The sequence below is a fragment of the Phyllostomus discolor genome, chromosome 1 (assembly GCF_004126475.2).
Source record: "Phyllostomus discolor isolate MPI-MPIP mPhyDis1 chromosome 1, mPhyDis1.pri.v3, whole genome shotgun sequence".
Lineage (NCBI taxonomy): Eukaryota > Metazoa > Chordata > Mammalia > Chiroptera > Phyllostomidae > Phyllostomus > Phyllostomus discolor.
Genome location: NC_040903.2, coordinates 28,250,113 through 28,276,013, shown reverse-complemented (window position 1 = coordinate 28,276,013; position 25,901 = coordinate 28,250,113). Strand labels below are relative to the sequence as shown.

Sequence of the window (25,901 nt, the reverse complement as noted above, 5' to 3'; positions counted from 1 at the left end):
ATTTGGAAGATTTCACTACAGGTCCCAATTTAAAAGTCATTAGCATGAGATTTAGAGCATTTAAATAACTAGCTCACTGTTTTTATTTGTTCCCACACTTCTATGCACTATGACTGCACTGTATTATCTCTACATGATAAGAAACTGGAATAAAAATATGGAAAAGTAAGATAGAGCTCTAAGGTACATATGAGAGAAGATGAAAAAGGGGAAGAGAAAACATTATTAAACAGGTTTGCGGAGAGGTAACAGTTATTTCATTGCTTGGCTGCTGAGGGGTTCCTGGTACAAAATTATGAATTTGTTTCAGAAACTTGTAAAGTTAACAGTGAATTCTATTTCTCTAATATGGTAGATAAACCCTTTGGTTGGAAAAAAAACTTAAAGCCAAGTATTTTAAAATCTTTTGAAGAATATATCAGTAATTATTAGAAAGAAAATTTTGGCCACAAAAATCCACGTAAGAAATTAAAACCAGAAAGATAAAAAGTTTGGAACCATTTTGACCTGATGACATTTGCCAAACAAGGTAAATTCAAGCTTTGATTTTGACAGCCTTGTACATTGGAAATCTAATAAAATAAATCTCCATGTACATTTTGGTTACAAACGGCTGGGCACAGTGTAACATGAGGTTCCCTCCACCATCCCCCTCCACAACCACTAACATCTACAAGGAAAGTTGCTTCTGCAATCAGTGTACTGTGGTGAAATAACTCATTGAAAGATCTTAATAACAAGCTGACCTCACAAGAATTTGCAAGCCAATTTTTGTTCAATTTATTGGTCTAAAAATGTCCTTGTGAATTTTCCGGAAATGTTGCAGAAATAAAAACATATCCTTTGTGAAAGAATGAATTCTAGACAGATAAAAATAGGCAAAGGCATTTTCAACAGTAAAAACTAACAAAAGGTTATTATCCAAAATATGTAAAGTTCAGACAAAAAAATAAAAAAAGAGAAATCTCAAAAAAGCAATGGTAAATTGAACAAGCAATTCTACAAAGAAACTTATGAATCTAATAAAAATATTTAAAACTTGCTAGGTTTCATTAATAATAGGAAAATGTGGAGTAAAATACAGTCTACAAACCAGTAAAAATAAACACTTTCCACATCAATTTAATGAGAAGGTGGATATACTTGTACTTTCACACTCTGGCTAGTGAAAGAATAGAGTAGTATATTCTTAATGGAAAACAGATTGGCATTGTCTCATAAAATGGAAATTATATTTAACCCATGACCTGACTAGTCTCTATGTAGGTACTTGAGGTCTGACCAGAAAAAAATCCAGCCACTGTTAATATAATGAGAACAGTTTGTATGACATCAATGTAACCTGGCAACTCAGGAGAGTGGACTGGAATGCACATGCATGAACAATGATGACTTCACTGTACAAGTCAGTGGGGGCAGTAGATGCCATTGAGTGAACATGTGTACTGTGTGGCTATTGCATTCAAAATGCCTGAACCACTAGAGCAAGGATTCTACATCGAATTTTGCATTAAGCTTAAACATTCTTCTGTGGAAACTAGTTAAGTGATTCAGAAGGTTTTCAGGGACCATGCAATGAGTGAAGCACAAATAAAATTGTGGCACAAATGCTTCAAAGGTGGTTGATTGTCTGTTGGAAGTGATCCATGTCCTGGAAGGCCTGCAATAAGAAGAACACCTGAGAATGCTGAACGTGTATGGGCTGCAATTAACAAAGATGGGCAACAGACAGGGCTGGGAGACCTTTGTAAGGTCCCAAGGTGCCTACTTTGAAGAGGTACTGAGGCATCATTGTCTTATGTACAATGTTTCTTGTATCTTCTTCAATAAATATCTCTATTTTTTATATTACATGCTGGATACTGTCTGGACAGACCTTTATATCTCAGAGAAAGTGGTTTATATTTGCGTTTTTTTTATGGATGTACAATCATGTTACTAGCAGCAAGGTTATTAATAGAAAGCAGAAATCATTACAAGTATCTGCAGTAATAAAATAGAAAATTTTAATACAATTACAATGTAAATATTTGTTATAGCTACAGCATGGATGACAGAAATATATTAATTTTTCTTGTATATCTATTTTTATTTTTAAAATTTTATTTTTCTAAAGTTTTGGGGGTAACATTGGTTAATAAGATTATATAGGTTTCAAGAGAAGATTTCTATGATACTTGATCTTATTATTTCATTGTCTGCCCATCAGCAGAAATCAGATCATCTTCTGTCACCACATATTTGTCTCCCTTTACCCCTTACTATCTCCCACACCACCACACTTTAACATTTACTATTCTCCCTGGTTACCACCATACTGCTGTCTGTGTCTCCGAGTTTCAGTTTTATGTCCCACATATGAGTGAAATCATATGGCTTTATGCTTTTATTGATTGATTTATTTCACTTAGCATAATATTCTCAAGGTCCATCCATGTTGCAAATGACAGTATTTCATTTTTACTTATTGCCTAGTAATATTCCATAGTGTGTGTGTGTGTGTGTGTGTGTGTGTGTGTGTGTGTATGCCACATCTTCTTTATCTAGTTATTTATCTAAGGACACTTTGGTTGTTTCTATGTCTTGGCCATTGTGAATTATGCTGTAATGAACATAAGGGTGCATATATCTTTACAAACAAATGTTTTCAAATTTCTAGGGTAGACACCCAGGATGGATTGCTGTCATATGGTAACTCTATTCTTAAATTTTTGAGTAACCACCATACTGTTTTCCATAGTGGCTGCACCAGTTTACTTTCCCACCAACAGTGAATGAGAGTTCCTTTTACTCCATAACCTCTCTAATACTTGTCTTTTTGATAATAGCCATTCTAACCAGTGGTATCTTATTGCAGTTTGGTTTGTATTTCCCTAATAACTAGTGACATTGACCATCTTTTTTATATGTTGGCCACTTTTGTCTTCTTTGGAGAAATGTCCATTCAGGTCTTCTGCACATTTTTAATTGGATTTGTTTGTTTGTTTGTTATTGAGTTCTTTGAGTTTTTTATATATTTTGAATATTAACCCTGTGTCAGAGCTGTTGGTTGCAAATATCATCTCCAATTCAATTGGTTGCCACTTTGTTTTGTTGAAATTTCTTTTGCTGTGCAGAAGCATTTTAGTTTGATGCACTCCTGTTCATTTATTTTTGCTTTTACTTCTCTAGCTTTTGGGGTCAAATTTATAAAATCTTCTCTAAGACCAAGGTCCATGAGTTTAGTACCTATGTTTTCTTTGATGTAATTTATTGTTTCAGCTCTTACATTTAGGTCTTTGAACAATTTTGAATTAATTTTTGTACATGGGAACAAATGGTAGCCTAGTTTAATTCTTATGCATGTGGCTTTCCAATTTTCCCAGCACCCAGCATTTATTGAAGAGGTTTTCATTTCTCCATTGCTTGTTTTTGATGCTTTGGTCAAAAGTTATTTGCCCATATATACATGGTTTCATTTCTGGGCTCTCAATCCTGTTCCATTTGTCTGTATAACTGTTTTTTCTGACAATTCCATGCTGTTTTTTTATTGTTGCTCTGTAGTATACTTCAAAGTCAGTTAATGTGAAACTTCCAGCTTTGTTTTTTTTAACTCAGTATTGCTTTGGCTATTTAAGATCTTTTATAGTTTTATACAAATATGATTTTTTTGTTATTTTTCTTTAAATGTCTTTGGGATTTGAATCCTTCACATCCTTCATTAACCAAAGCATAAAAAAGGAGGGGATGCATTTCTGAATTTGCAAAGAAGGATGGAGATCAGTTTCATTCAAAAGAAAAATGACTACTGTATACATGAACATTTCTTTTTCATAAAGCTAAAGGTAACCACACACACCACACACACACACACACACACAACTAAGACAAATAACTTAAAAAAGTAAACAGGAAAAAAGTATGCAATACCACCAAACAAAAGCACCAGCAGAAATACAAAAGAGAAGAACCAATGGAGGCTCAGAACTATCAAATAACAAAAGATACAATGGTTACAGAAAATCCTCATCCATCAATAATCAACTTAAATGTAAATGGAATTCACCAATGAAGATGCACAGAGCAGCAGATTGGATAATAAAAAAAACAAAAGCCAACCATATGCTGCCTTCAGGAGACACATTAAAGTGGCAAAGACAAAGACTCAAAGAGAAAGGGTAGAAAATAATTCTCCAAGCAAATAACATCCATAGAAACAAAAGGGTTGCCATGCTTATATTTTACAAAATAGATTTTAAGATACCAAAGGTAACAAGAGATAAAGATGTATATTTTATAATGAGAAAAGTGATACTATATCAAGAAGACATAACACTTTTCAATATATATGCACCCAATCCAGGAGCACCAAAATATATAAGGCAACTACTAACAGTGCCAGAGGGAAAATGGGCAAAAACACAATCATAGCTGGGGCCCTAAATGCTCCATTGACAGCTCTAGCATCCAAACAGAAAATCAATACAGAAATATCAACCTCAAATGACACATTAGTCCAAATGGCTCTGTAATTGACATTTGCAGAGCCTTTCATCTCAGAACAGCAAATTATACACTCACATCAAACATTCTCAAGGATAGGCCATATGTTGTTGGGTCACATGACTAGCCTCAACAAACTTAAGAGGACTGAAATAATACTAAGCATAACCTCTCACCACAGTGTTTTGAAATTGGAAGTCAACAGCAAAAAGGAAGTAAAGAAACCCACAAATACTTGGAGATTACATAGCACACTAGTAAAAAATGACTGGGACAAAGAAAGAATAAAACATGAGATCCAAAGACATACAGAGACAATCCCCCACTCTCTAACTGCTATCAGTTCATTCTCTATCTATGAGTCTGTTTATATTTTGTTACTTTATTCTGTTCATTAGGTTCTAATAAATCCAATGAAAAGATATACAGAGACAAATGAGAATGGCAATATAACATCTCAAAGCTTCAGGGACGCAGCAAAAGCTGTGATGAGAAGGGTTGTTATATCACTGCGGGCCTTTCTCAAGATACAAGAAAAATCTCAAGTAAACAACCTAACATTACTTCTTAAAAAGTAGAGAAAGAAGATCAAAAGCAGCCTGAAGTCAACAGAAGAAAGAAAATAATAAAAATTGGAGCATATTTGAATAGAATAGAGACCAGAAAGATTGTACAAAATTTTAATACAAAAAAAGAGTTGGTTCTTTGAAAAGACTAACCCCTGGCTAGACTCAGTGAGGAAAAAACAGACTCAACATAAAATCAGAAATGAAAGAGAAGAAGTTGAGACAGACATCACAGATATAATACAAAGGATCATACTAGGATAATATGAGAAAACTATATGCCACCAAATTCAATAATCTAGAAAAATGAATAAGTTTCTAAAAATACATCACTTTCCTAGACTGAATCATGAAGAATAGGAAAATCTAAATACAGCAAACAACAGTGAGGAAATTGAAACAACCATAAAAAACCTTTTGCACAGGAAATGTCCAACCAGATAGCTTCACTAATGAATTCTACCAAACATTTGAAAAAGATTTTATAACTATCCTCAAACGCTTCTAAAAATTAAGTAAGAGGCAATTCTTTCTAACACATTTTATGAGGCCAACATTTACCCTGATAGCAAAACATGGCAAGGATAACACAGCCCCCCCCAAAAAAAACTACAGTCCAGTACCTTTGCTGAATATAAATGCAAAAATCCTAGCAAATTGAATACAATATATTAAACAAATAATTCATCGCAATCAAGTGGAGTTCATTCCAGGGGCACAAGGATGGGTCAACATAGGCAAGTCAATCAATGTAGTGTACTATATTAATAACAAAAGGATAAACATAATCTTATCAAATAAATAAAACAGTCAATAAAATGGATATAGAAAAGTTATCTCAACATAAGAAAGCCGTATATGACAAACCCTCAGCTAATATTATACCTAATGGTGAAAAACTGAAATCTTTTGCTTTAAAATCAGGAACAAGACAAGGATGTCCACTTTACCACTCTATTGAGCATGGATCTGGAAGCTTTAGCCAGAGCAATCAGGCAAGAGAAAGCAATAAAAAGCATCCAAATTGGGAATGAAGAATTAAAAGTGTCACTTTTTGCAGATGACATGATTCTATATATAGATAACCCTAGAGAATCCACCAAAAGAACTATTAGAAACAATAAACAAATATAGTACAGTTGCATGACTCAAATTAATGTATACAAATTCACTGCATAAATATATTAAAAGAAGGAAATATAAAATAATGTATTCATTAGAATATCCATCAAGGAGAGTTCAATGAAACTAAATTAAGTTGCATTTTTAACAAATACATATCAAAAATATCTATTACGAAAGTCAAGTGAAGAATTATCACAGAAATCAGATTAGTGGTTTCCTCTAGTTGGGAGAGGAAATATTATAATGAAGTATGCATGAGAGTTCTAGGATGCTAGCAAGGTTCTATTTCTTGATTATATGATTATTCTTTAAAATGTACACAGAAATTTTATGCAGTGTTTTCTACTTTCGATATATACTATAATACAAATATGAAGAAGAATTAAAAAATTGTATTTGGATAGTGTTGATATTACAAGAGTAACAGATTTTGTTCTTGCTAATCTATATATTTTATTTTGATTTATTATCTAGATGGATACCCTAAAAATGAAATTGAGTATAAGTGGAAAAAGCCTTCTGTAGAAGTGGCTGATCCTAAATATTGGAGATTATATCAGTTTGCATTTGTAGGTTTGCGGAACTCAACTGAAATTTGCCACACAATCTCTGGTAAGAAGGAAACAAAAAGTAGTGATATAGCATTTGCATTTAAATCTATGGGTTGGAATTGGAAATGTTTTATACTTTTACATATTTTTAAAGCCAAAATAAACCTTTTTTTTCCTTTCAGGGGATTATGTTATCATGACAATTTTCTTTGATCTGAGCAGACGAATGGGATATTTCACTATTCAGACCTACATTCCATGTATTCTGACAGTTGTCCTTTCCTGGGTGTCTTTTTGGATCAATAAAGATGCAGTGCCTGCAAGAACCTCACTGGGTATGACATATAATATCATGCTACAGTATCATGGGACTTATACTTTTTTTAATGTGATAGAAGTTTAAAGTTTAATATATTAAAATATTTCTCTACACTAAAAATTCAAGCAAAATTAACAGACACTCTATTGCAATATGGTGTTGAAATAATATATGAAAAATAAGAAGGAAAAAGATTGCAAAGAACATGAAATTTTAGAAAAGTTTTTATTTTTTCCACTAATAAAGGTCAAGGAAAGCATAAACACAGTAAAAATTGACACATGACAATCATACATAATTGCTGAATTTCAACATTTTCAGTCACTTTTCATCAAAACTTATTTTTCTTTTTAGCTAAACCCCTAATAGCCCACAGTTGTTGACTGGTGTGTAGTTAGAAGGTTTTGAAGTGCCTTGCTCTCACAATAGTGCTAATGAATAATCAATCAACTGTTCTAAAGGAACAAGGAGCTTCTAGTCTTCAGTAATCTATAAAATGTGTACTTAGTCTGTGAATATTTTGAGAGTTTCTTGTAGAATAACACTGATTTAGAAGGTCATTTGTAATTCATAGTTGATAAAGTAGACTTTGGTTCTCTTTCTTTAATAATCTATTTCAATAATCCACATCATATAATAAATGTTTCTAATTACTATATGTTTGTTTTAAAAATGATAACTTACATTCATGTATTGACATACAAAGACAACTCATTGATCAATTGATTCATTACCAAGAATAATGCAGGAAGTGAATCACATTACTGAAAATTGAAATGCAAATCACATAAAAGTGGCAAGATAAAACCTGAGGCACCTCACTATGTACTTGAAATGCAGCTCCTCTGGGAGTCCAAACAAAAGTGTAGACATAGCTGGTGGATAAGATGCACTCATACCTGCATTTTGCTTCCTATTTAAAGAACTATTATTTCAAATTACTTTTTCTGTTATTTATATGCTACTTTGAATATGACTTTAGTATTATATATTTGTCTTTAAATGTTATTCTAGTATTTTTTCCAAAGAGAATTTGAGTGAACAATTTCTTCCAATAAGTTTGTATGAAGGCAAAAATCATATGCCATAGTGTTTATAAAAAAGAATAGCCAATTGTAGGTTTAGATTTTGCATGAATTTGTACTTTTTAGTATTAGGAAATCAATTGTAAAGATAAGTGATAGATTCTACTTGAAGAATATATCTTGTTAATTGTGGGTTCTATGTAGTTGGGATATAAAGTTTTTTTAAGTATATATACATATGTATAAAATTCCCTGAACTCATTTAATTAAAACTGCATTTTAATAAAGTTTTATCACATGCTTTTTATGAGAGGAACAATGTTCTAGGTGCTTTAGTATTAACAGTGAACAATATTTATAAAACCTTCATGTTTATGGCAATATTTTAATGGTGCAACATAAGTGATGAACAAATACAAAAAGCAGAATAAAATGTTGATGAGTCATAAAGGTATAGAGAGAAAGCAAAAAATGGCTACAGAATGGCAGGGGTGTTGATAGCCATCATGTTTGCTATTTGACCTCCTGGAGTCAGGCCAGATGTCTCCGAGGAGGCAGCAGACACAGAGAAGTGTGGGAGCTGGCCTGGTGGGTGTCTGGTAGAAAGACTGCTGAAGCAGGAGAACCACAAGGTTCTGAAATGGGATCTTCCTTATCAGGCTGTGCTTCAAGTGCAGGAAGAGAACTGTGGCTAGAGTTGATTGACAGGTGGTAGAAAACGAGATTGGAGAGATGAGCAGTACTTAAATTATGTAAGTTGAGTAGGTCTTTTTGAGGACTTGGGGTTTTATTCCAAATGTGATAGGGAATTATTACTGAAGTTTGAGCAGGGAAAGCCATGAAAGAAATATCAGTGAATCTGATTAATATCTCAATAAAATTTAAAAGACTAAAATTTCCTAGGGCATATTTTTCCAACAAAAATAAAAGTAAATTACAAGTTACTAAAATAATAAAGGTTATAATGTCTTCATGTATTTAGAAATTGAAACATGACCTTTTAGATAACCCTTGGGTCAAAAGAGAAATTAGAAAAATATTTCAAACTAAATTTTAATAGGTATTTAATATATAAATGTTTGGAAGATATAGGTAAAGCATTGCTTAAAAGAGAAATTATAGCTTTATGATGCTAATATTATAAAGGAAGAAAGACTTAAAGGCAGTATTTCTAAGTGTCCCTCTTAAGAACAAATAAATAAAATAAATACCTTTGTGCAGGGTGGAACAAAGGTAGGTTGGCATGTAGCCTTGTGACAGCTAAACAATGAATAGTCTACCACTACAGAGGAGAGGAGGGATGGGGCCAGGCATTCCATTCTTTGCAGCCCTCAGAGTTTGGCTGATTAAAACACACAGGCACAGAGAACACACTGAACACAATGTAGCTATGGTTACCAGCATTTTTTTCTGTGAATTACAGTAATCATACCCTTTTATGTCCTTTGTTTATTTCTGCTTACGATATTGCCAAATCCGATGAAGGAATAAAAATGGTCCCTTAGGTTATTTCTCATCTTCTGTTGTTTCCCTCCCTCCCCAGGCATCACTACAGTTCTGACGATGACTACTCTGAGTACAATAGCCAGGAAGTCGCTCCCTAAGGTTTCCTATGTGACTGCCATGGACCTCTTCGTTTCTGTTTGTTTCATTTTTGTCTTCGCAGCCTTGATGGAATATGGCACCTTGCATTATTTTACCAGCAACAAGAAAGTAAAGACAGCTAGAGACAGAAAGATAAAAAGCAAAGCCTCGGTATGTGAAAAATCTCTGTCTTATAAATAGCAATTTTTCTATTCGAGGTACTGTTTTGAATACTCGTGTTATACTTACTTCCACTAACATGGGTGCTTGAGGTGCCCTGACAAAAAATAAATAAAATGAAAATAAAACTGGAATACCCAACATTGCCTGCCAAGGAAAGTGTATTTATATTTCACCTTAGAAAAGTTTCTTGGATTGCCTTTGTAAAGACTGATTTTGGATGCTGTGAATTTTCCCCAAGTCATGGGTTCTTATAACTAAAACATTATTTAAGATCATTCTATAAAGATATTCTATGTTTGTGTAACTAGAATTTGATCAACTGGTGGTCCACACATTAATTCGTTTTTTAGAGACAAAGATTCCTCCTTAATGTTAGTATTCAGCTGTGTTTGAAAGTCAGAGCTACGCAGTTCTCTCCTGGTATCTGTATATTTATATTCTTTTTCTTCCTCTTCCCAATCATGTATCAGTCTTACATCACATCAAGTTGATATATTAGAACTGATTATAAGATATTCAAGGGTTGGATCACTGACTATCATTTCTTGTTATAATGGTAATTACACAACCTTAAAGTAATATCTAACGGTGATAATACCAGGCGCGCCTCCAAGTATTTTGCATGTGTGGTTTTGTCTGTGCTCATATGAGTACAAGTTCAGTGATTTGCACAAGGACAGCCTCAGGAAGTGAAGGACCTAGGGCCAGATCTTCTTTAGTGCCAGGGCTCAAGTTTGCAATCCTTCTTCTATATTACCTTTCCTCAGAGAACTCAGAAAATAAACATCCAGTTTTCTAACATTAACTTAAAAAAGTATTTCATGCTGACTCCAGAAAATGTTTTCAAAGTGGATTTGTTCCAAAGTACCCAAATAAATGAAAACTGTATAAAACAGCTGTGCAAAGGAGGCAAGCTTGTGAGACTACTATAGAGATCATATAATGAGGCATAAAGTTTCCCATATTATCTCCTAACCTTGTAAATTCTAGAGTTCAAAGCTTTTCCCCCTCCCCTGTTTTCATTAGTTTTGTTATAAAATTCACCATACTTATAAATTATATTCTGCTTCTCATATTATACTCCAAAAAACAAGTCTTTGTGAATTTGCTTTCAGATGTCTACAGTATCCCAAGAAAGCAGAGCACACTACTGACACTGAGAACTGTCTTTGAGAACTTCACCTTGTAGAATTAACCTGGGAGTTTCTCAAGTTCACATTGCTTTAACTTATGCATAGGTCGTATTATGACCCCTGAAAGGACAAACCACCAAAGGGCAATGGCAACTTTAATATTGACTTACTAAGTTTTAGGTAAAGAGAAATGCAGATTTTCTTCCATTTTCCTTTAATCTAAGCCAAGCGTATCTTTGGATTTTCCACTTCATCCTTTTCTCCTTCACAGCTATGTTCAGTTTCCACCTTGGAAATTTTACTTATGGAAATTGTGAACGAAAGCCAGGCAGTGTACAACTGCACATGGATTCTGCAATTTCATTTTAAGAATATAAAATGTAGGTAGTAATATTATAACATCTAAGGATACTCAACCCGTGAGCAGCTGCAGCTAAATCACTTTGACTCCAGATCACTCATTCTCAATTGCGCTGCATGTGACATTTTCTTAAAAAGCTAAAAAGTGGAGTACGAACTTTAAAATTATGATGTTTATTTAATCATTCATTTATCAAGTATTTATTAAGGATACATGTTCTAGGCACTGCATTAGAATAGTTATTTAAGACAAAATCTTAATGTCAAGCATTTAAAATTTAGCATAAGCCCAGGAAACAAAATACTAAAGGTGAAAAAATAAGGAATGAAAATAAAATGAAAGTTCAAAGTGCTAAATTTCAAATTCAAAAGTTAAACTCAACATATTACTGAACAAAAAACTATTTTCTTTAAAACCATTCCCCAAAATTAAAGTTCTATAATCTTTTCTTTCCATTCAGTTATGTAATTCATGATCTCTTTCAATAATAAATGACACTTTGAGTGAAAAACTGGGATCAAATCTGACTTCCTGCTCTGGTCATTCATATATTATTGCTAATCAGGTAAATCAATATGAGTGTACTTTTATAAAGTATAGAGACATCCACTTGCTATTATTTTTTGTTTTTATTTCTGCTCATTAAGGATATGATTTGGGTATGTTTATGTTAATATCTATTAAAAAACTAAAAAGATAACTATGTTGGACTTGTAATTAAAAACATTTTTGAAACAACTGAAGGTCACAGAAGTGCAATAGTAGTAAACTTACCAACTGAAGAGAAGTTCATGTGAAACTAGAATATTCAGCCTATAGATAATTAGAAACCTCAAGAAACTGTATTACCTACACCAGTCTCCTGATATTCACATTTAAGGATAAGATTTATTAGTAATCTCTCAATTTGATTAAAATGTAAAATGATAGAGATTTATTTCACCAACAAGGAACAAGACACTTTGGAGAGAAAAACAATAGAATGTCTTCTCTGTTTTAGGGATCTTGAAATCTAGTTATAGCAAAATGCATTAGGCATGTAAATGCAAGATAATAAAGTGCAATACAAGTAACAGTCCAATGTAAAAATACAAAGTAAACACAGAAACTACAAGGGAATTAGCCACTAGATGACTAATTTCAAATACCTTTTCAGGAGCAACATATTTTCTATTCTGTATGTAAGTGAAAGATACTTTTAAAGAAGATGTTCTCATTGGAATATCTTGAGTTCATGCTCCAACCCAGTGACGCACTGACCAAACGAGTGTGTGGTGCTGAGAAGAGCCACAGTGGAGTGGAGTGGTAATTCCCTCAAAAAGTTGTAAACATTCTCCCAATGGAAATTTGACAGAGAAGATTATGAAGAAAGTATGATATTGTTGAAGTAGTTCTTTGAAGAGTAAATTGAGGTTTACAGGGAAGCAAATTAAAAAGAACATTTAGGACAAAGGGAACCATGCAAACCAAGTTGAGCCTCACATATGAAAATAAAAGGTAGACTGATATATGCCCCCAGTTGTGTTGCCCAAGAGAATATAGCCACCAGCCATATATGGCTAGGTTGATTTAAATGAATCCAAATTAATCAAAATTTAAAATTCAATAGCTTAACAGTATTTGTCACACTTCAGGTGAGTAGAGGCTACCATTTTGGACGATGCAGGTAGAGAACATTCCTACTATGACCGGCGGTTGTGTTGGTCAGCGCTGGTCTAGCAAATAGGAATCTCAGGGAAGAAAATGAGCCAGGCTGATGGTAGAAAAGTGGCTTATGCCAAGTTGTGGAAAGTCTCCTGGACCATAATAAGAAAACTAGATATTTTTCTGTCAGCTCTGGTAAGCCATGAATGCTTTTAAGTAAAATAGCATATTTGTATCTGTGTTTCTGAAAAATAATTAGAAATAGCATAGAACGTACACTTAAATGGAAAAAGAGGCAGGGAGATAAATTTGGAGGCCCCAATATTTCAAGATATAATATATTATGGAGAGCTGGACCTAGATTATTAGAGTGGAGAAAAATGCGGGACAGTTGTTTTGTTTTGTGTGTGTTTTTACCCACAATTCCTGCCCCACGGGGGGGGGGGGCGGTGGGGACTTAGTTTTGGTCAGTGCATATCCAGATGAATAAACATTCTTCTCTTATCCAGAGTTTTGGAATAATGAAAAACTATATATATACAGAATTTCACAAACTATGAACCTTCTTTCCTAAATGGTATTTGGCAAAGCTCATAGGACGGGTCTTTTCATATTGGTGATATGTGAAATACAGCAAGAAGGTTATTTAAATAATTGTAAAGCGTCAGTGGAAGTGAGATGTTTCCAACATATAAGGTAACGTTTAATATCAGTTTTGATAATGTCATATAAAGCTCTGCAGGTATATGGATATTACCTCTAATAGCTCTTTTCTATCTTGATTTCCAAGTAACACTCCTTCCTATTTCTCTTCTTACTGAAACCACCATAGATTACCACAGAAGAAAAGGACCAGAATAATCAGGGGCAAAAATCTTCTTTAAAAAGATCTAATATTAAAAGTAATACATGTGCATGTTTCAAATTCATGAACAAATTAAACAATGTAAAATGTGCAAATTAAGAATAAAATTCTCTGCCCTGTACCCCTGTTCCCAACTCTCAGAAGTAACCACATTTTAAACATTTCTTTATTTAGTTTCCTCTGATTATTTCCATTATATTCCTAATTCTTAGAGTAGTATATTTCAAAGCAGTTATAACTCTTTTGACAGAAAACTATAAATTTCTCACGTCTTTTTCCTATTCTCTCCTTCAGTGTTTTACCTTACCATTCATAATTATTACATTGGTTAATTTAAAATTTTTAAATAACACACTTAAATCTCTACTTGTTAATTCATCATCATGACTAATTCTGCCCTGACCCAGAAGCTCAGTTTATTAGAGAGTCCTTCAGATGTGCCTAGATTGTAAGTTAGATCCCTGATCAGGGCACATACAAAAATCAACTAATAAGTGCATAAATAATAGACCAACAAATAATTGTTTCTCTTTTCTCTTTTCTGCCTTCACCTCTCTTTAAGTCATCAATAAAATTTACTATTATGAATTCTAATGCCAATATAATTATTTCTTTGTCTCATATATAGTCTTTTATTTCCTTACTTGAAATTTTCATTATCGTCTGTTTCTCAACAGTGTAAAAATTAATTGACCTCACTCATTTCCTTGTTGCTTAATATTCTTATTTTTTATAGCTGGGAATTTTTTGATTCTTTATTACAACTCATTTATATTTGCCCCTCTAAAACTATTTTAAATGGATTTTAGGTTAATTACGTATTCCAGATTGTCTTTTTATCATATTTTTTATGAGGTATTTTATTTTTGTATGGCCAACTTCCTCAAGATTGTGTTCTATAAAGCTCGAGATTTTTTAATTACGGTAACTTGAATTTTTGAGAGCTTTCATTTTCTTTGTTTGCCCTCCTTTTTGACTTAAATGGACAAAATATTTCTTCAAGTCTTTCTGAATAATCTAATTATAAATTTCTCTTATGTTTCCTGAACTATTAGAATTAGTCAGTCTAGTGGTTCATCATTCTTTTTTTTCTTTGATATCATTGCTTTACCTTGAAATTTCTTAGCAGTTTCTCTCCACTAGACCTTGTGTGTTTGGAACATAACTGTTAAGTTTGCAGCTGTCAGGTTTCACTTTCATGTGTGTCTGTGGGAAACATGGCATCTGATTGCTTCCAAACATACACACATGCACCCTCCAGTATGATGAGAGTATTACTAGGACATTACCGTACCAAATGCAGGAGCCCTAATCCTTGCTAAGGTAGCGTGAAATTATTTATTTATTATTTTCAGATGTTACAGAAACAAACACCAAAGTGTCAGCACCACTACTTGTTTGCATGTACAGCAGATGAGCAGTAGTGCAAACAGGTGCAGCTGCTCTGGAGATGGATATTTAAAACATTTAATGTCCTGTTTCCCCTCCTGTTTATCATTTCCATCCATTCCTACCTTAGAGTGGGAAGCTTTGATGGGAAGAACGACTCCCACACTCGTGTTCCTACTTGCTGAGGCTCCTCTGAAGTGTTTCCTGTGGTCTCTTTTATGCATTGGCCTACTTCCACCTGTTCTTTGTCTTTCAAAAACTCACCTGAAATTCTGACATGCTGATGGGTAGCTCATCATTACAAAGACTCACCTTTATGTGTTTTTAACAATGATGTGTGCTTTCTAATCTTTGAATTTCTGACTGACTTTGCAAAAGTGGAGTGGAGAAAACCTATGCTTAGGTTGGCATTTTCATGTGCAACTTTTGAAATGGGAAATTTAATAATAGTAATATTAGTATTGCCTAATATCAGTAACATGACCTAATAATGTTTTCTATCATATTACTAATATTTAATAGCATATCATTAGTGATGATAATAATCATATTTTATAAATACATATATAAATATAATTTATACATAAATGTTTTATTTACTACTTAATATTAATTGATATTAATATGTCAATACCTAAAATATGTCTTCTATAGTTAAATATAATATAAATAAGTGTAATTTAGAATTTAATATAAAACCAGATATATATGCATATATAATTATGAGCATATAATCAATTTTTTAAAATATTAAATTTAGTTATATTCTTAGTGATTTTTTGAAGTATTCAAAAATAGTATATTTTAAAAACTTTATCACTTGAAGAAAAAGAAAATCCTACTCAATTTTTTGTATATCACATAAACTGATTTAGTTTTTCAATGCTTGTTATTTGCGCGGGGTGGGTGCAAAGATCTTCACTTGAAAAGTCACAAGGTGGGTAATATAGTTTCAGTTCAGATAAATAAGGTTTAGTATATTTATACTCTTGGATTAATCTTCTGGTGGTTTCTGGGTAAATCTTGTCAGTCAAAATATTTTCTTTTATTGATACTGTCAGCTCTTTGACTATTTTTCTCAGCACTTTTAAAGTATATATATTTTTCACATTCATCACTCACTACAGAATAATTTCTGAATTTTTGGTGTTTGGGGAGGGGCACCCGGAGAGGGGGGAGTGGTCGGTGGCCATCGGCACTCTACCCAATTTTGACCACTGAAGGTGAGTCTGGTTTTTCAAACGACCCGCTTGCAATTTTTCTCCATTTCCGTGCCCTTTAGTTTTTCATCGTCCTACTACACACAACTGGTATCTCCTGAGAGACACGCTGTATTTCCACCCTGGCAGTTCTGAATGATATGTGGAATGTGTTGTACACCATATAGCTTTAACATTGCCAAATGCCAAACTCATATTTTAATCACTTTCACTCTGACTAGCATTCGAACTATGCTAGTGGAGTATCAAGTGACGAGGAAATGAAAACCAATTTGTCTCACTTTTGCACATAATTTTAGTGTTCCAGTAAAATTTAGGAGTCTGGTCAAGTATCTCCTAGTGTCAACCTGAAAAGATCTGTCATTAACATTGAATAATCTACTGCTTCTGCTTTTCATAACACATCTAAGTGAGTAGAGTCATGAATTTATTTAGGTTTAGGGCATTTCTCCTTATCTTTGGGCTGCACATTTTCTTTCTAATAAGGATATTATGACATGTGTGATGCATTTACTTTATAAAATATCACAAAATGTGATTGCTTCTTTCTGCATATATCACATTTTTAGTATTTTGTGTTTTGGATTCTATGTTTCTCTTTTGAAATAAAATAGAGTTAAATATATCTAAATATTAAGAATCCCTGATTTTTAATTTTTAATTATCCATACCATAATTAATTCTCATGGCTTTGTGATATATTTATTTTAAATTTAAGATTTAAAAAATAATAAACATGGTTATTAGAAAGAATTTAGATCAGGTTAAAACAATTTTTATAATGTTAGCATTGTGTTTGCTGTTTAGATAATATAATCAATAATTACAATAAGCTGTAAAGTCACATCCTAAGATATCCATGAAATATGCAGAAGTACTGAAGAATAAGAGTTAATATACTGCCATCTTCATGCATATTGTACTAGCCATTTTATTCAAGGGCTCATTAATTATTTTTCTGATAACATTTTTTATGATGTCTGGGTTTTTATTGTTTTTTTTGTTACTTGTTTTAACACATAGCTTATAGCCACTTTTGATATATCCTCTTTAGGAATCAAAATGAGCAATGACAACAGCAATAAGTATTAGCTGTTGGCAGCTGAATACTTCTTATGTTTCAAATATTTTGCTCAGTGCTTTATGCACATTGTCTCACTTAAGTACCCAATAGATCTGTGTATTGTTATTGTGACTTGTACAGCACGGGGCAGATTTCCTGTTCAAGGTCATACAGCTCTATTGTGCAGAACTAGAATTTCTGCTCAAACTGTTCTGACTCCAAAGCGATTGCTTTAATGCTCCATAGAATTCTGAAATTGCTTAATTAAATGCATGCATGCATGTGTGTGTACACACATGGACACATATATGTGTGCATGTATACACACATGCACACACATTTGTGTTATTTATACATGTATATATTATATGCATGTTATTTGTATATTAATATATGTATAAATATATACATATTTATATATGTATATATTATATATGCACACAGAGACTATATATGTGTGTATACACACACACACATATATGTATATATGTATATAGACTATATATATATATAGTCTAGAAAAAAGTCCAGCCATTGTGACTATAATGAGAATGGTTTGCAAGGCATTGATGTAGCCTGGCAACCAAGGAGAGCAGACTGGAATGCAAATCCATGAACAATGATGACTTCCCTGTACTAGTTAGTGGGGGTGATAGACACCATTGAGTGAACACGTGTACTGTGTGACTGTTGCATTAAAAATGACTGAATTGAATAATGAACTAACAATGAATCTGCATCAAATTTTGTGTTAATCTTAAACATTCCTCCATGTAAACTATTTGAATGATTCAGAAGACCACAGCTATGGGTAACTGATGATTGGCAGCTTTATCGTGACAATATACCCACTCATGCATCATGTCTTGTGCAGAGTTCTTTGGCAAAACATCAAATCACCTTGATACAGCCCAGATTTGGCATCCTGCAACTTGTGATTTTTCCCTAAACTAAGATCACTTCTGAAAGGAAAGAGATTTCAGACCATCAATGAGATTAAAGGAAATACAAGGGGGCAGCTGATGGCAATGGAAGAACTGTGTGAGGCCCCAAGGTGCCAACTTTGAAGGGGTCTGAGGCATCATTGTCCTATGTACAAGGTTTCTTGCATTTTGTATCTTCTTCAATCAAGGTCTCTCTTTTTCAAATTACATAGCTGGATACCTTCTGGATGCATATATATCCAATTGAATAATTAAATTTATTGATATAACATCAGTTAATAAGATTATATTGGTTTCAGGTGTAGATTTCTATGAAACATGATTTGTGTATTACATTCTGTGTCCACCACTTGAAGTCCAATTATCAGCTGTCACCATGGATTTAGCTCCCTTTAACCTTTACTCTCCCCTACCTCCTTCCTATATTAAAGAATATTAGTATTATTAAGAACCTATGATCACAAAAAGTTAAATTGATATGCGTCCCAAATAATCTTAATAATAATAGCAGCCATTTTACTGGGCAAGATAAAGCACTGACCATTTTATATAAATTATGAAATGTACTCATTACAACCATCTCAAAAATTAGGTGCTAATATCACTTTAGCTTTGAGGGTGGCTACATTGGGAGAATGAGACAGATTTTGAACTCTAATTGTTCTGAAACCTGGGTTTTGAACTCATGCCCAATCTTTCTCCCAAATGCGGTGCTTTGATCTTATCCACTACAACTTCCATGATGCCATTTTTTAAATTCATTCTCAGCTTTTCAAGACTTGTTTGCATGGTCAATGTCATCTTTGGTATTTTTATCATTATTAGTTAAATGAAAAATTTACATAATGTGATGTAATAAACAAACATTTATGGTAAATATCATAGAAATATACATTTCATTTTGTTTTAGAATTAGAGTTGTGGTTAATATTTTGATGGGTCATATTCTAAAATATAGCATATATTTTATTTTTGAGGGGTGTTTTTTTCTGCATGATCTTTGAAATGTAAAATAATATTGTTAATATACAAAGTAAGTTATAAAGTAAAATCACACTAGGTTTGAATGCACTTTGATTTTGGGAAACTAAAATTGTTCTTACTGATTATTTTAGAGCTAGTCTTGAGGCAACAGACTGATCTTTTTTTGTTCTAATGCTGTTTTATCTTTCTCACTTATTGTTTCACTCAGATATCCCCTGGGCTCCACCCTGGGTCCACTCTGATCCCAATGAATAGCATCTCTCTGCCACAAGGAGAAGATGACTACGGGTACCAGTGTTTGGAGGGCAAAGACTGTGCCAGCTTCTTCTGCTGCTTTGAGGACTGCAAAACAGGGTCATGGAGGGAAGGGAGGATCCACATACGCATTGCCAAAATTGATTCCTACTCACGAATATTCTTCCCAACCGCTTTTGCTCTGTTCAATCTGGTTTATTGGGTTGGGTATCTCTACTTATAAGTTCTACTTACTAAGAAAAATCACAAGAAGTTTGACTAAATCTGATATAATCTACTGTACTTCAGTAATGTGAAGTTTAAATTTAAAATTCACAGAAACCAATGACTAAAATGTGAATAATATAAGCATTTTAAGGCTTTCATGGGAAAGTAAAGTAGAAGTTTGCATATTAACTTAAATTTATGAGATTACTTGTAAAATTCAGCCAATTAGTAAGTATCATTATATATTTCTACTTGAATTTTATTTATTTTACTTATATCACATTAGGATTTTGAAATAAATTTCTTGACTTTTATTTTAAAGGTGGAGTAATTTTAATACATATTTTATTTAAATATAATTTCTCTCTCTATATATAGATAGATAGATACCCCTAATCCAATGCCTAATACTTATGTAGAAATTTTTACCTAGGAAATATTGATAATTGGATTTTTCTTGCTTTTTATTTACATGCCTTGTTTAGAATACAGGTAGTTAAAAGCCTAAAGCCATGATTTCCTGGGATTCATTTTGAAGATCTTTTACTCCCAGAAATTAGTGATTTTAAATTCCTTATTAATTAAAGAAGATAACACCAATTTTTACATTATTAAGAGGCCAATTTGATCTGTGTTTTAATCAAGTCTGTTTCCTGACACAATATTAAATAGAACTGACTACATTTAGTTTTCTAAAAATTACATTTATTGGGGTGACATGGGTTAATGAGATTATATAGTTTTTTGATAATTTATGAACTAGGATGGAAACCACTAATGCCATCTTTTTAAAATACAAGTTTAAAGAATAATAAGAATGTTCCATTTAGCCACTTTATTCTCTGTTTCACTGCATTTATGTCATATGAAGAAGTTAACCCTGAAATATTTAGCTCTGCCAATACTGATGTTAAATGAATAGAGAATTGAATTCTCTTGGATGTTCTACGAAAGTGTTTCATTCCTTACATTAACGAAAACACTGAGGAACAATAGTGCTTCGCGGTTAAAGAATTATTTCCTAGGAAACGGAGTGACAGTTCATACTGAGACTGTGGTAGTTAAATATGAACTATCAACATTGTTCAGACTAGAAATGTTCTAGAGACAGTTTTAGGCATTTGCCATATGTTGCCTTTTCTATCTCCTAAGTTTGGACCCTATCAGTTTTACGACTTCATCATAAATCATTGTGATGTCCTGTTCTCTAGGAAGTGCTGGCAGGCCCCGAAGTCACGCTAACGGTGACGTACTGCTGGGGGCACCTCGGATGGGCATGAGTGTGGGGACTCTCCACATTGTTAAAGACAGGAGCAAAGGCAGCTTCACTGCAATGTAAAGCCTGTTGTCAAATAGTTTCCAAGATGTATCTTTTGTTAAGAGGGAGTTAAATTTAGGCTTAAATCATTATATTCTTGTAACCACTTTGGTGTATCAATTGTTTCTAAGAAACCCATATTCATTCATTGTCGCCTAATTTTCTAGAAAATCTCCAGAGTGATATTGGAGATAAAATGTAAAATTGTTTCCATTGCCAAGAACAACTATCAGGATGATGTTTTTTGATAAAGGCCTATTTTATGTTACGGAGATGAAGCTATTGCCTGTGCGTTCAACACTCTAGTTTTAATACAATAATCTGTTCACACGGGTAGTGAATACGTGAGTGAGGGTCTGGCATGCTTGTATGTATATTTATGCAACATAGTTTTTTAAAAATCTAAGTGTATTTCTTTGTGTGCTCCCCGCCTATGTCTGAATTTTTACTATGCTTATAAGCCTCTGAAAAAATTAAGCATACATTGAACAATAATGCCCTAATATCCACCGACACTGCTTTCTTTGAATGGAGAGCCAAAGTAAACTTTGGCCATGTAATATATTCATTTGCAAGTCATTCATGCACTCGTTTTATAATATTGAGTATTAATAGATATTCTTAATGTGAACATTAATTTTGGGATAAATGAAACATGAAGCACCCATGAAGAATAAAACACTTCACTAAAATGTATTATATCTATTTCCATAACACATTTCAAAGGGAATGCAATTTTAAGCTATCGGCAGCTGATTATCATGGGGACAAAGCTAATTCTGGGATGCTTTCAAGTCTGTCTAAGCATGACTACATTTGAAAAGTACTTAAAAGGGCTTAGTGTAAATATTTTTTATTTTCTCACTGGTGTTCCATTGACCTGGCTTTAAATGTCGGCAATATTTACAAGTGGAAATAAAAGTGATACAAAAATAAAAGATGTTTTTCTATATACATTCATTGTATATACCATCAAAACAACAGCTTCGCCTCAAAGTCAGTGGTATTTTGAGCAGCTTTGTTTAAATACGTAGATAAGAAATAAAATATATAAATATTATTTCTAAAAATTAGAATAAAAAGGCAAAAGTGCAGTCTGACTCTTTTTGTAAGAAATAAGGTAAAGCTTATTTTCTAAGGGAATACAGTAGAATCACTGGTCTTCTCTTCTTTAACAAAGGTTGCTGTCTTGAGAAATAATTTTTAAAAACCCTTCTCTTTCTCCAGTGAGTTATGCCTTAATTTGTTGGATTCTGGAACTTGTGTTTCTTAGTTGCTTTAAATGTTTTGAACACTAATCTAAACAAGTGGACACAGGGAATGTGTGAAGGACAATTGTTGCTGAAAGATGTAGAATCATTTAGAAAAATGTTAATTCATATAGACCATTCTCTAACTAAGTGACCAAGACACAGAAGTTCTGAGAAAGGATGTTATGATTTGTATAACTTTGATCTCTTGGACTTACAGTTGCATGATAAAACTTTATTTATCTTCAATTGCATAGATAAACTTAGGCTCATTTGAAACTAATTTCTAAAATACCAAATAGTTTCTGAAAAACAACCTTAAGATTATCTGAGAATTTATTAGGGAAAGGGAACAATTCCTCACTACAATTCCATAGTAAATTTATTTAACTATGAAGCTTTAATTTAAGAATCAGACAATTCATTAGATTGATTTTAAGTTAAAGACAGATATCTTGAGGTATTTTAAAAACCGATTATTACTAGGTTAAAGCACAGTAAATTTGTGTAAATAAATGGACAATCACCAGGTTTTCTTTTGCTTCTCTAATGTGTTCCCATATTCTGAAGTCCACATATAGTCATAAAATATGCTATGTTTTTGCTTAAGAGCGAGGCCAAAGCTGAGGGCAGCATGCTTGCCAATGATTTATCATCACAAAAAAAAATGGATGATAATACTTTCACATTGAGGGACCCGTAATTATAAAATTATATTCCAAGTCATATGTTGTAACAAGATGCATAATGTACTGTGATTATACAAGAGGAGGTTTACTAATAAATACCAAAGTCCTATACCAATGACTATTTTCACTTGCAAAATTTCCTGTAGCAAGATACCAAATTTGCAACTATTTCATCAATCATGGTGCTAGAGTTGAAATCTATTAGAAGTTTAATGATTTAGCACTTGTCCCACCCAAAACATTTTGATAATAATTTCTGATCAAGATATTTCTCCTTACATCATCAGGTTCCTCTCACTCCTCAATGCTGCGCCATGTGAGGCCCAGACATGTTTGCTATTATGAGTCTGTTGGACCTCATCATTTTTTACTGCGAGGAAGCCCCTGACAGGCCACTCTAAAGTCACAGAAACCTTTGCCATTTCTCTATAAAAGCAAATTAAATGAAACTGAAACAGACAAACAAACAAATCTTTTCAACTGGAGTTGCCTAACACTATTGACCACAGTGCTCTAGTAGATACAAGGTCAGTCCTGCCTCTTTTGTGTTTGCATTTTAACAGTCACATAACTTAATTCAAATATTATGTACTTATTATGCATAAGATACATGGATACAATAGGGAATGCACAAAGATGAACTCTCAAGGAAAATACAGTCAGATGACTCGTTATACAATTTAAGGGAGAGAGGTAACACTGGGAAAGTCTTTTGGAAGGTATGTGTTCAGAGATGGGAGCCTGAGATTCCACATGTCAACAGGTGAGCCTAACATATCGCACTTTGCTGTGAAGTGAAAACCTTGAATAAAGAAGCAGAAACATGGGCTCAATTACAAATTTATTTTTAATTGAAGTTTGAGATTCATATAGAGATGATCCAATATGATACTAAAAAGATAGTTTGAGCCTTATGGTACAGAGGCAAGAATATGAACTTTAGGGGGCTGGGTAAGACTATAACTTTGAAGAGTTCATGAAGATGCTTAAGTACAATAGAGCCATTTTTAAGGCTACAGAAGTTTCATCTTCTTAGTGTGTGACGTTTGGAGTAAGAAAAGCCAGTTAAGAAGCTATTATGATATAGGAGGTGAGAGAGGATGAAGGTCAGTACTCTGGTGATAGAAGGTCAACAGAGAAGAAGAAGAGAGAGCCCCTGAACAAGAAAGTACAGGTGACATACACAAAACTGTGATGAATAGAAAACATTTACTGAGTGACATGGAGTATGTGACGGGGGACATGGTCCTGTATCGACAGTAGATATTTATGTGTACACAGACACTAGAACATGACAAAGAAATTCTGAGTGTATTACAAACTTTTCTGCTATTACTTTGAACATTTTCAAACAAATGCTTATTTTTTTCTATGGATCTTTGCCTTCCCCACATTAGAAGTGAAGAAAATGAATAATATCCCTTATTATTTGTAAGTACAAATAACAAGGTAGTTCTGTCCAGGTTATTATTTTTGAATGAATATGTTACTTACTAAAGAGGACTTTCTTATCAAATAACTAACTTTTTATTCTTTCTAACTGACGGGGAATGTACTTGGACAAAGAGAGGAAAGGAAGGGAACTGCGAATAGAAATAGGAGGCTACAGAACCAGACAAATTCTGGAAGTTGATTTCTGATTCTCAAACACTTTCTACAATATTTGTTGCAAAATAAATATGTTATTTTTTTTTATTACTGGACAGTGAAATGTACCTTGAACCTTAGTGTCTGTAAATAAGTGAGAAGAGCCTGTGTTAACTGCAGTGCAGCTAAGCAGAAATGGCTAATGAACACACTTTTATGACATGGTTCACCTAAATGGAAATAGGTTGGGTCTTCATAAATCACTGTAATCAGTTGTTTGCATCTATTAAGTGTATGTAGTTGGTCCATACAATAAAGTTTAATGCCTTGTGATTATAATGGCTTCTGTGGTTTGCTTCTGCCTTGTCAATTTGGAAGAATTTTGTGAGTTGCTCAAATTTTGAAAGTATTCTGTACTTTCATGATTCTAAATGCAAAATAAACTCAGTAACTTGTTATGAAATAAAGGGTTATATTCTCTTAAAATGGTTTTTTAATCATTTCATACAGATATGTTCCTTTATTCTTTGAGTATGTAATCATAACCTTAGCATTAAATTTTTGATCAATGTTATTTCACATTTTTAAATATGAAAATAAATTTGCAGTTTATTAGAGAGTTCTGAAACATAAGTTGAATTCTGTAAGATTAGGTAATGATAGTTAATGCTTATGCATGATTTTCACTGCAAACACGATGCATTCATAGATTATTCTAAAGAACTATGATTTTATCCTAAACTGGACTGCCAGCTACTCTCCTCCAGGTGAGCTGACAAAGGCAAAATTATTAGCTAGTATGAACACTCAGGTAATTCCAAAATACCCTGGATTATAAAAACATCTTATTTCATTTGAACAAAGTTACTGAAAATAAATTAAAATCCCCCAAAATTAGAAAAGAAGTTATCTTCTGCCTCACCCTTTTAGTTCTCTCTTCTCTGCCACCAAAGCACAGTACTTAAACAATTGTGATTCTTTCTTCAAATCCAATGTTGTTTTTACAGGAAGTTGAAGAAAACAGGGAGGGGGGAAGGGAATTTAATGTTTCTAATGCACCTGCCATGTGTCTGGAACTTTAAATGTATCATACATTAATAATTTTATCATCAAAGCAAAGAAGATGGAAAAACCAAGGCCCAGTATATTAGACATAT

The 25,901-nt window shown here is 33.0% G+C and overlaps 1 protein-coding gene across 1 annotated transcript in view; it reads left to right on the top strand.

The window, feature by feature from the left end:
- Positions 1–23,962, top strand: part of GABRG1 (gamma-aminobutyric acid type A receptor subunit gamma1) — a 56,755-nt gene extending 32,793 nt beyond the window's left edge. The window contains exons 6-9 of the mRNA XM_028506977.2: positions 6,648–6,785; positions 6,907–7,059; positions 9,612–9,823; positions 19,647–23,962. Coding sequence (XP_028362778.1) covers positions 6,648–6,785; positions 6,907–7,059; positions 9,612–9,823; positions 19,647–19,916 — 773 coding nt within the window. The 3' untranslated portion in view covers positions 19,917–23,962. The remainder of the gene's footprint in view (positions 1–6,647; positions 6,786–6,906; positions 7,060–9,611; positions 9,824–19,646) is intronic.
- The last annotated feature ends 1,939 nt before the right edge of the window (positions 23,963–25,901 follow it).